This window comes from Lepus europaeus, chromosome 1 (assembly GCF_033115175.1).
Source record: "Lepus europaeus isolate LE1 chromosome 1, mLepTim1.pri, whole genome shotgun sequence".
Classification (NCBI taxonomy): Eukaryota; Metazoa; Chordata; class Mammalia; order Lagomorpha; family Leporidae; genus Lepus; species Lepus europaeus.
Window position 1 is genome coordinate 45,332,501 of NC_084827.1, and position 12,614 is coordinate 45,345,114.

Genomic DNA, 12,614 nt, shown 5'->3' on the forward strand with positions numbered 1-12,614 from the left:
ATCTTCCCTGCCAAGTGATTTTCTGGGATCACATGGGGAGTGTTTGTGTTCTGAGTACCCCCTGGAACAAAAATCCTGACTATTTTTAGCCTAGCATTCTGCAGCACTCTCACATGTCCTGGGGTTCTTGTTACATGGTTGTATCCTGAGCTAGAAAGAAAAAAATACCCCATCATTGCTGTGTCTGAGTATCGCAAACTCCAGCAAAACCTCTGAGTAGGTCTCATGATGAGCCACCTGCAGTCAAGGGCAGGACACAGTAGCAAGGTGAGGCGAGCCAGATGCCCAGTGTGCAGAACCGAAGGTGGCACTCGCCCTGCATATGCAGGACCCGGTGAGTGAGTCTCCCTGAACTTGTTTCTGATGCACCTCATCTACCTCTCCCAGTGCAGGCAGGGCTCCCTGTCTTCACACTCTCACTTTCCCATTCTCTCCTCAATCCTCGCCCACACCGTGACTGGGGAGTCCAGCCCCAGTGTTAATAATAGCCAGACAGGAGCTGGAGCTGTGGTACAGCGGATTAACACCCTGACCTGAAGCACCAGCATCCCATATGGGTGCCGGTTCTAGTCTTGGCTGCTCCTCTTCCAATCCAGCTCTCTGCTATGGTCTGGGATAGCAGTGGAAGGTGGCCCAAGTCTTTGGGCCACTGCACCTACCTGGCAGACCCGAAGGAAGCTCCTGGCTCCTGGCTTCAGATTGGCGCAGCTCCGGCCGTTGCGGCCATCTGGGGAGTGAACCTTCGGACAAAAGACCTCTCTCTGCCTCTCCTCTCTCTGTGTAACTCTGACTTTCAAATAAATAAATAAATCTTTTAAAAAATAATAATAATAATAGTCAGCACAGAAGAGAGCTTCATGAAGAGAGGTTGGCCAATCAAAGGTGAGACTAAGACAAGGGACCCCATAAGAGAGTCAGCCCTGTGGAAGCCACCAGTGACCCAAGACCAGAACAGATATGGAAGGGGTTATTGAGGTAGGACCTGTCCCGGCCAGGCCCAGAGCTACGGGGCATGATGATAGGAAATAAAGAGGGACACTTGTGAGATTAGCCACCATTGCCCTCTTCTTACAAGAGGGCTTGGGATTTTCCCAGGGAGACATCTACCCTGCAGGAAGCTCCCTCCCTCCCCTAGGTACAGGTGTCACTGCTCTGGGGGCTGGCATTGTGGTACAGTGAGTTGAGCTGCTGTTTGTGATGCCAGAGCCAAATCAAGTCCCAGCTGCTCCACTTCCAATCCAGCTCCCTGCTGATGTGTCTGAGAAGGCAGCAAAGGATGATCCAAGTACTTGAGCCTCTGCCACCCACTTGGGAGACCCAGATGGAGTTCCTGGCTCCTGGCTTTGGCCCAGCCCAGAGTTGGCTGTTGCAGCCATTTGGGGAGTAAACCAGCAAATAGAAGATCTCTCTCTCTCTCTCTCTCTCTCTCTCTCTCTCTCTCTCTCTCTCCTTTCCTCTCTCCCTCCCTCTCCCTTCTTTCCTCTCTCCCTCCCTCTCCTGCATTGCCATTCAGATAAATAAATCTTTTTTAAAAATGCTAGGGCTTGGCATTGTTCATAGTGGGTTAAGCTGCTGCCTGCAATGCCGAAACCCATATGGGTACCAGCTCTAGTTCCAACTGCTCCACTTCCAATATAGCTCCCTCCTGATGTGCCTGGGAAAGCAGCAGAATACGGCCCAAGTACTTGGGTCCCTATACCCACATGGGAGATCTAGATGAACCTCCTGGGTCCTGGCTTCGACCTGACCCAGTCCCAGCTGTCGCAACTGTTTGGGGAGTGAACAAGCAGATAGAAGATCTCTCTTTCTACCTCTCTCTCTCTCTCTCTCTCTCTCTCTCTCTAACTCTACCTTTCAAGTAAATTTTTTTAAAAAATCTTTAATAAAATAATAAAGCCCTTCTAACATCCACTGTCCCCTTCTCAGTCCACTGAACACTGGTCTCACACCGCCTGGGACGCAGTTTTGACACAGTCACTCCCCTCTTGGAAGTCTCAGGATTTCCTTCATTCTGTGGGGTCATAAAGTCAGATCAGGCATCTTAGAGCCTCAAAAAGACAAGCAGGGAGTCCCCGGCTCACGGATGCCAACAAACGATTCACATGAAAGCAGACTTCTCTATCATGAAATTAGAAGTCTATTTATTTGAGAAACTTAACTTTTGCCAGGCATACACACATACACACACACACACACAATTCCCCTGCATCATGCATGCATACAGCTCTGAGCGCCTCCACCTGCTGCCCTCTCCTCTGGTGATCAGCTACTTTTCAACCCATTTCCAAGTTCTCTTTCCTGTGTCGGCAGCCCCTGCCCACTGTTCCCCTCCCCTGTCCCCAGCTAGCACCTTTCACGGTCATACTGGAAAACCTAGACTTTCAGCTTTTGTAGATCTTAGATAGAATGGTGTGCAGAGTGAAGAATGCTAGAATGTGGAGTCAGAAGCCCGCAGTCCAGACTTGGGAATCCCAAGCAGCCAGAGCACATGGACAGCAGCGCAGCAGAAACCATCCCGGGTGCAGAACTGCCAGAAGCACTGTGCACAGGCACTGCCAGCTCCATGTTGCTTTGAATAATATCTGCCGAAAGCACTCCCTTCCACAGGGCTTCTGCCAGCGTGACTCACTCTCAGAGAATCGTTACAGACTAAGCATCATTATGACACGATCAGATTTCAATTATCCCCTATGTTGTCTGTGGGCATTAAAACAACGGTGAGCGCTCTTGCTGAAACAAGTTGGTTCAATCATCGTGTGCATAAGGCTTTTCTACAGTGTGTTGGAAAGCCAGGGGGGGGAAACACTGCAAAGAGCAGCAGAGTCTTGGAGAGGTCTGTCGAGCAAAGATTCAGCGATGATAGTCTCACCTTGTGTTTCCAAGTGCTCTGTGACTCGGAACCAAAAGGCTCTTCTCTTGTGCCCGAATCTGCCACACCATGGCCAGCTAGGTGCATTTACCCAGCCTCACCACCTATAAGGTGCCCGACACCCTACTGATGCCAGAGGCTGTGGAAACCACCCAAAGGAAAGGGCTGAGCATTCTGCTTGTGGCCGAGCTGTGTTGATTCAGGCAGAGTCCCTAGTCTGCTAGAGCTGCCATCTCCCAAGAATTTATCCTAATGAAAACATTTTAAGGGCAAATAGAGGTGGGGCTGATACTGTGGTATAGTAGGCTAAGCCTCCACCTGAGGCACCAGCATCCCATTTGGGTGCCAGATACTGTCCCAGGTGCTCCTCTTCCAATCCAGCCCTCTGCTTGTGGCCTGGTAGGCCAATGGAGGATGACCCAAGTCCTTGGACCCCTGCACCCATGTGGGAGACCTAGAAGAAGCTCCTGGCTTCTGGCTTCGGATCGGCTCAGTTCTGGCCATTGCAGCCATTTGGGAAGTGAACCAGCAAATGGAAGATTCTCTCTCTCTCTCTCTCCCCCCCCCCCACCTCTTCCTCTCTCCCTCCCTCCCTCTCCATAACTCTATCTTTCAAATAAATAAAAAAAAGAACAAGTAGGGGAGGCCAGCTGATGCCTACACCCCAAGTCAGAGTGCCTGGATCAACTCCTGGCTCCTCTGCTTTGACGTCAGCTTCCCACCAATGTAGATCCTGGGATGCAGCAGGTGATGGTTCAAGTACTCAGGCCCTGTCACCCATTATGGGAAATCTGGATTGAGTTCTGGGCTCCTTACTTGACCTGACCCAGCCCTGGCTATTGTGAATATTTAGGGAATAAACTAATGGATAGACAACAAACAAATAAAAATAACTACTTTTTTTAAAAAAAGATCTTTCTATGCAAAGGTGTTCATGACTTCTAACGATGAGAAAATGAGAACACTACCTCTATATCTGACAATACTTAAATAGTTAAGAATGGAGCAGACATTGCAAGCAGCAATTAAGTCACCTATTGGGACACCTGCTACCATATCGAAGTACCTGGGTTCTAGTCTGGACCCCACTTCCAATTCCAGCGTCTGGCTACTACGCATCCTAGGAAGCAGCGGGAGATGACACACATGTGGAAGATCTGGATTGAGTTCTGGGCACTCGGCTTTGGTCTGGCCCTTCCCCTGCTGTTCTGGCGTGAACCAATGGATAGAAGATCTCTTTATCTATCTCTCTGTCTTTCAAATAAGTAGAAATAAATGATAAATTGTTGAGAATGGAATATTGATCATTAAATGGAAAAGAGTGAGAATGGAATGGAATGTTTTGTAGCCATTAGGGATTGATGCCAGAGGTGGGTGTTTGTGGCACAGTTGGTGAAGCCACCATTTGGGACACCCACATCCCATATTGAGGTGCAAGTTTAAGTCCTTGCTACTCTACTTCTGATTCAGCTTCCTGCTAATGTGCCTGGAAAGTAGCAGATGACAGCTCAAGTACTTGGGTCCCTGTCACCCACATGGATGACCTGGATGAGTTGCAAGCTCCTGGCTTAGACCTGGCCCAGCCTTGGCCTCTATGACCAACTGGGGAATGAACCAGCAGAGGAAAACTGTGTGTGTGTGCATATGTGTGTGTATATCTCCCTCTCTCCGTGTCACTCTGCTTTTCAAATAAATAAATGAATCACTTCTTAAAAAAGAAATTTGATGCTGGTGTGTATAAACAGTGTCAATATAGAAAACTGTGTTTAATATGGTGTTAAAAATGTCATCTATATTGTGATGTCTACTACATAAAATAAGTGCGCATTTAAGGAATGGAAAGGAAACAGAAGGTGTGTCAAGGTGAGTGGACTGTAGGTGATTCATTTTCACAGTCATTTTTCTTGTAGTGGTTAGAATGTTGTCTTTAAAATCAAACTAGGAAAGACAGACAAAACACTCCACTGAGACATTGTCCAGGCAGAAAGGTCTGCACTGCTTGGCATCATTCCACCTCCTACCTTCCTCCTTCAAAGCAGCCTGTGCCCCTGTCCCAGAGGGAAGAAGTCTGTGGGGAGCTACAGGACGTCCCCTTATCAGGAAGGCTGCGCCGTGTGCTCCATGGAACAGAAATCTCAATCTGTCCTGTCTTCTTTGGCAAAGAATCTGAAATATATCTGAGCCATTTGTTGGTGTGGTTTTACTGGGACAAATATTGTGTGCAAAAATCATGCTGACAGACCAGATAATGCATTCTTTTCTCTTCCCCTCCCACTTCTCTCTCTCTCTCCCTTCCCCTTTCTGCAGTTCTGCTAAGCCAATATTCTCTAGAATGAGCACAAAACAAATCAAATAACAGCTAAACCAACCGAACAACAGCTTTTGTACATCAACATCAAGAAGGAAGATGCTTGGGAGAGATGAGAGCTCAGAGACGAAATGTGGACAAGCCCGATACACCCCCTTGTCAGAGTATCCTCCAAACCTAGAGCAGCAGAGATGGGAAGGACTTTTCTGGAAAGATGCGATCGCGGATTACACACCAGCTCATTGGAACTCATTGAATAAGATCAGATAACATTCACGGAAAAAAATCATGTTCAGGAAATACCTTAAGGAAGCAGGATATATGTGTACTAGAATTAACATGTAAAACTATATACACGTACCGAGGTTTGTAAACTGTCCTTTTTTTAATCAAACTGAAAACAAAAACAAACAAACAAACAAAAAGCTTTAACCTTTTGACACTATTTTAAAAAAGACAGTTAGGTCTAAATTATCCCTATCTTAACAGCCAAGAGACTGGCCAAGTGTCACTTGTTGAGAAAGCATCTTAGAAAACGCCTCTGACCTTCAGTTCTGCAGCTCCACTCTTCTTTCTTTCACTGTGTGATTACTTTCAACCACTCAGTTATGAAGAGACGTAACGCTCAAACTTTGTACCCAGTCTATGTTCACTTTAATCTGTCCATGCAAGTTATTATTGAGAAAGTGTTTCTGACATATACTCTTACTCCACCAAGCTGTATACTGTGCAAGGTACATCTTTACATCCTAGGTTGCCAAGCAACAGAGATTTCCCTGTCGTTCAGAAAACACCACCGAGGACCTCTGAAAAATAGAAAAAGCTCATTTTCACTTTGGATGCTCACATGTAATATATAGGCTGCTATCCAATAAACACTTTTTTCTAATTCTCCCTAGTATGTGCATAGGGGTTTAATATACTTTATAAGTAGATGTCTAAAATATCTCTTTTTTTATTTCTTTGCCATAGATGTCATCAGAAATCCATGCTCTTTATTTCCCCTATTGACAGGTACTCATTTTTTAATCATTCTTCACTCCATTAAACCTATTTCTAAATCATAGTAAGTAATACTAACAAAACAAATAACAATCTAATAGCCTTAGAAATAAATGACTATATACATATACAGGTCAAAGAAACTTGGTAGGAATAAGAGACTTTTTGTTGACTAATGTTGATTTTGAGAATTCTCTGATTGTTTTTCATTGGCTAGCATTTGGAAGCAGTTACAACTAAAGGAGTAGTCTTCAACAGTCTTTGCTTCCCAAGCGTTGCCCACCAACGCCATCACCACATACCCTGCCAACATCCAAAACACAGAAGTATTTAATACTGAAAGATCCAACTGCCTGATGAATACAAGCTACAGTGCACATGTAGGGATAGTTGGTGGAAGCCAAAACATGTTCTATACCTGAGCAGAAAATGTAGACACATGGAATGCCTTCATATGTAGACGCAAAAGTAAGATCAAGTTAGCATACATCACTAGCACGTCCGACAAAGAACTGATACACACCGAGGCTGACTCCTTTCACCCTGTATTAGGACCATGCCTGTTTTGGTCACAGGATTCTGGTATAGCCTTCTTTTCACCATCAATGAGACAATAGGTCAAATGACTCAAAGCATATACCCGGTATGGGCAAGTGAGTAAACTCACTTCACAAAGATGTGACTTTTCTAAAGAACCAAGTTAAGGAAAGACGTGGCATTGTGACTAAAGGATTGGCTCTCCCAGGGTGATTTGTTGCATGGAGTATCAGCTCTCCTACTAAATCCAGAACATCCTACTTACTAAATTCAATTACACACAACTTTTCAAGAATTCATCTTTATTTAAAGGGAGATACCTCTCTACTCTCTACTGTACCTACAGTCAACACAGAAGGTATTGGCTTTCTCTAACCCATGTAAGTTACAGCTTCCATTGGGAGGCCTACATCACTAGTAGTGATATTAACAAAAATGCAAAGTACTTTACACCTACATACAAAGGCTCCTTAAAAGTTTTGCCATAGAACTTAAGTGTAATTTAGCATACCACAGTGCTGTGAAGATGGGTCATTGATGATGTGCCATTTGTACATAGGTAATACTCGTGTCAATCACTAAATGTTAATTAAGTATAACAAGTCTGTTTTTATCTTTTTAAAAAAAAAAACAAGAAGTGACTCCCCTCCTCATTCTGTTCTGTTGTATTGCGTCCAAAAGTTGTGTGTAATTTTTTTAAGGTCCAGGAAATGTAAAGAAATTTGTTGGAATACCTGAATTTCTGTAAAAAAAATAAAAATAAGATTTTGGTACTTAAAACTCTTTGTGATGTGGTATATATTTGTTGCATTCACTTTCTGTCTTTGTCCAGTGGTCCAGCAATAGCTAAGTTTGAAGTAACTCTTTTTAGAAAAATCTCCTTGCCTCCTACATTCCATAACTTTGCCAACAGCAAATTTTATTAGCTCTGCAGGACCCTCACCTACAAGGCATGATTAACATTTCCAGAGCCTCTTCTAGCCAAATATTGAAATACCGCAAGCTCATTCCTCATGCACACAGGGGAGTAAACTTGATAACTAAGTAAGCAGCTGGGCCCCTCAAGTAAAACTTGGCCTGAAACTTAAAATTGCTCAATCAATCTCCACTTTGCAAATGGAAAACATGCCCCAGTTCCTCAGACACGAGTGGTCCCACCGCCATGCTTTATACTGGGCATGTGTTGTCTAGCTGGGCTCCAATTCCAGATCCTTCATTTACTTTTTTTTCTTTCTTTCTTTCTTTTTTTTTTTTTTTTTTTTTTTTTTGACAGGCAGAGTTAGACAGTGAGATAGAGAGAGACAGAGAGAAAGGTCTTCCTTTCCATTGGTTCACCCCCCTTATGGCCGCTACGGCTGTTGCACTGAGGCTGGCACTCGGCGCTGATTCGAAGCCAGGAGCCAGGTGCTTCCCCCTGGTCTCCCATGCGGGTGCAGGGCCCAAGCACTTGGGCCATCCTCCACTGCACTCCCGGGCCACAGCACAGAGCTGGACTGGAAGAGGAGCAACCGGGACAGAATCTGGCGCCCCAACCGGGACTAGAACCTGGTGTGCCGGCGCCGCAGGCGGAGGATTAGCTAAGCGAGCCGCAGTGCCGGCCAAGATCCTTCATTTACTATATGACTCTGAGTCACTTCAAGCCTCAGTGTCCTCACCTACAAAATGGGTATAAATAATAAGCCTCAGCAGCCAGCGCTGATGTGAGGATATAAATTAAACCACAGTGTTGTCCTTGACAGGCAGGAGATGGTCAATGAATATTGATTCCTTCCTCTCCTACTCCACACAAGGTTTTGAAGAAAGGGAAGAAACATAAAGCAAAGTCTCTCGATTCTCAAAATGCTGAAGATAATTAAGGGTGATAATTATGAAAGCAGATTGAAAGCCTAAACATATAAAAGGGCCAGGTACACAAGTAAATTAACAAAGCAAGCTGGGTTTGGGAAGATACTAGGAATTAGTGGGACTAAGGGTCACAGTCAACTCTAGTCATTGGACAGACATACATCAAGTCCTTACTGTGTGCCAAAGACTTTTGCAAACCCCAAGGAAATTGTGGTGGGTCAAACAAAGCATATCTGTGCTCTCTTAGGTCTTATGTTCCAGGGAAAGAAACGCAAGAATAGGAGAATGTCAGCTAATAACCAGAGCCCTACAGAGAATAAAACAAGGTGGTGCAATAGAGACGAGGGAGGCCAGGCAGGGAAGGCGTCTATGAAAGGCGGGTATTTCAAGTGAGTCAAGAGGGCAGGGCATGTGGCCTCGGGGTTAAGGCCCAGGTTAAGCCACCCTCAGGAGACCTGCATCCTGTTATCAGAGAACCTAGTTCACACTCCGCCTACCCTACATCCAACGCAGCTTCCTTCTTATGTGCCTAGGAGGCAGGAGATGATGGCTCTCAACTGCTTGTGTCCCTGCCACCACATGGGCCCATGGGAGACCAGGATAGAGTTCCTGGCTCCTGGCTTTGATGTGGCCTAGCCCTGGATATTGCAAGCATCTGGGGAGTGAACCAGTGGGTGAACAATCTCCGTTCCTCCTCCTCTATCTATTCTATCTCTGTCTCTCTCTGTGTCACTCTGCCTTTGAAGTAAAAAAATAAAGTAAAATAAAATAAAATAAAAACACAATACAACCACATCCCACATCTGAGTCTCTTTGTTCTACTTTCAGCTGCAGGTCGCAAGGGCCAGCTTCTAACTAATGCAGATCCTGGGAGGTACGAGTGATGGCTCAAGTGACCGGGTTCCTGCCATCCAAGCAGGAGACCTGAATTGAGTTTCCACCTCCTGAAACAGGTTCAGTCCTGGCCACTGTGGACATCTGGGGAGTGAACCAGTGGCTGGGCTCTCGATCTTTTATCTTTGTGTCTTTCTCTATTTCTCTATCTCTTTCTCGCCCCCCACCCACCCTCCCTGTGTTTCTACCCCCCCCCCCATAAACAAGCCAAAATTTTAAATACATAAAATAATCCCTGGAGGATAAGAAGGAGCTGGCCCTGTGCACTCAGAGGAAGGCCACCTAGGGGCAGCCCAAAGGTTCTCAGGTGGGAAGGAGCTCAATACGCTCGAACACCAGCAGGTGGCAGACAGGAACAATGGGAGCTGAGCCAACACTGCAGGGAGCCACGGAAGTTTCATGCAATGTTTACATGCAAGGAAAAGCCATTGGAGGGTCTTAAGCAAGACAATGACCCAAAGGGTTGAACAAGATTACTCTTAGCTTCTGCTTCTAGTAGTATGAACTACATATTCTAAAAAGCCTTCCTTATACAGTGCTACTAGATCTTCGATGAGTTATAATAAGCTTATTTTTAACACACAGCTTAGCTTGCAAGAAAATAAGAGAAATCCCAAAGGCATTTTAAAAACAGAAAAACAGTGAGCTGAAAACTGAGCGTAACGTGCCATCAAATGTAAAAACAGGTTGTCTGGAGGCTGGTGCTGTGGTGTAGCAGGTCAAGCCGCTGCCTGTAGTGCTGGCTTCCCATATGGGTACAGGTTCGAATCCTAGCTGCTCCACTTCCAACCCAGCTCTCTGCTATGGCCTGGGAAAGCAGTAGAAAATGGCCCAAGTGCTTGGGCCCCTGCACCTGTGTGGGAGACCTGGAAGAAGCTCCTGGCTCCTGGCTTCAGATCAGCACAGCTCCAGTAGTTGTGGCCATTTGGGGAGTGAACCAGCGGAATGGAAGACCTCTCTTTCTCTCTCTCTCTCTCTCTCTCCTCTGTTTCTCCTTCTCTCTAACTCTGTCTTCCAAATAAGTAAATAAATCTTTAAAAAAAAAAAAAACTTTCATGGAAATTTGAATTAAGTAAGTTTAGGGGCCAGCATTGTGGCACAACTTGTTAAGCCACCAATTGAGATACCAGCATACTATATTGGAGTGTCATTTCAAATTCCAACTGCTCCACATCTGATCCAGTTCCCTGTTAATGCTCCTGGAAAGGCAGTGGAAGATGGCCCAAGTACTCTGCCACCCATGTGGGAGTTCCAGGCTCCTGGCTTCACCTTGGCCCGGCCCTAGCTGTTGTAACCATTTAGACAGTAAACCAGCAAATGGAAGATCTCTCAATCTTCCTTTCTCTCTCTTTCTCTCTCTAACCCTGCCTTTCAAATAAAAAAATCTGGAAAAAAAAAAGATGCTCATTCTCTCCAAATTGATCTATTCAATCAACGAAATGCCCACCAAAATTTTAGCAGGGCTTTGCGAGGACCTTCACCAGCTGATTCTAAAATTATTATGGAAGCACAAGATGCCAAGAATATCTGTGACTGCCAGCGCCGTGGCTCAATGGGCTAATCCTCCACCTTGTGGCACCGGCCCACCGGGTTCTAGTCCCGGTCGGGGCGCCGGATTCTGTCCCGGTTGCCCCTCTTCCAGGCCAGCTCTCTGCTATGGCCTGGGAGTGCAGTGGAGGATGGCCCAAGTGCTTGGGCCCTGCACCCCATGGGAGACCACGAGAAGCACCTGGCTCCTGCCTTCGGATCAGCGCGGTGCACCGGCCACAGCGCACCGGCTGCGGCGGCCATTGGAGGGTGAACCAACAGCAAAGGAAGACCTTTCTCTCTGTCTCTCTCTCTCACTGTCCACTCTGCCTGTCAAAAATAAAAAAAGATAAATAAAAAATAAATTAAAAAATAATATCTGTGACATTTCTGAAAAAAGAATGAGGTGGAAAGTCTTGTTCTACAAGGTACTGACTTGATATAAAATTATAACAATTAAGATAGACAAACCAACAAACGAGACAAAATGGGGACCCTAGAACCTACCTGTGCACTTTCTAAATTGATATAAGAAGAAATAGCATGATGGATCAGGTGGAAGGGGTGCATCTGTGAAGAAATCATGCAAGAACACTTGGCTTTACTGGAAGCTAATTCCACATGGACCACTCGTGTCTCTGCACATTCTCTATGGAGAGACACTGGCTGCCTTTATTCCAAGCTCTCTTTTCAAGGCTATTTGTATAGCAAAGATTCTGGAAAGATGAAGACAGGTTCTTCTAGAGCAAAGACTAGATTCGTTTACTGTTCAATAAGAACGTTTCCCTCTGGGGATAAGTTCAGGCTGGCGACTGTACATTATAACAACTCAGGCTCCCTACATTTGAGGTTCCTCTTCCACAACACAGTCCACTTCAGTATAGAAACCAACACACCTCTTCTTGCAGCCTTCTGGGAACCGGGCCAGGAAACGCAATACCTTTATGCTGATTGCCCTCCTATAAGCAGTAGAGACATCTGCCTCTGACCCAGGAGTCTCACGTCTTCTGCCAGCATTCATGAGACTGTGGCAGGCTACTTGGTAATTCTCAAGTAGGATAAAACTCCAAGCCTCTCATAACTCTTCAGAGTTACTCATTTGACACAACATCCATTCCACAAGAATTAAGTAATTAACATGAAAGATAAAAATTTAACTTCTAGAAGAAAATATAGATAGTTCCAGAAAAGGGAAAGATCTATTGAACAAAACATGAAAATTAGAAATGATATAATTGGTAATAAAAGACTTCCGTTTGAGGTGAGTGTTGTGGCTCAGTGGGTTAATCCACTTCTTGGGATGCCTGCATTTCCCCTATCAAAGTACCTGGGATCAAATCTCACCTCTGCTTCCAATCCACCTTCCCAAGAATGTAGAATGGGAGATTTTCAAGTACTTGGGTCCCTGCCACCCATATAGAGATCCAGATAGAGTTCTTAGCTCCTACCTTCAGCCTGGCCCAGTTCTGGCTGTTGTAGGAATTTGGGGAATGAACCAGCAGATGGAGGATCTCTGTCTCTCACTCTCCCTCTCCCTCTCCCTCTCCCTCTCCCTCGCCCTCACCCTCTCCCTCTCTCTCTCCCTCTTCCTCTCCTCTCTGACTTTTGAATAAGTAAATAAGCAAAAATATG

At 45.5% G+C, this 12,614-nt stretch overlaps 2 protein-coding genes across 3 annotated transcripts in view; one reads left to right on the forward strand and one right to left on the reverse strand.

Moving 5' to 3' along the window:
• Window positions 1–5,243, forward strand: part of LHFPL3 (LHFPL tetraspan subfamily member 3) — a 579,616-nt gene extending 574,373 nt beyond the window's left edge. The window contains exon 3 of the mRNA XM_062213694.1: window positions 5,177–5,243. Coding sequence (XP_062069678.1) covers window positions 5,177–5,205 — 29 coding nt within the window. The 3' untranslated portion in view covers window positions 5,206–5,243. The remainder of the gene's footprint in view (window positions 1–5,176) is intronic.
• LOC133775431 (uncharacterized) overlaps window positions 1–12,614 on the reverse strand; it is a 274,170-nt gene that overhangs the window by 165,533 nt on the left and 96,023 nt on the right. The window lies entirely within an intron of this gene.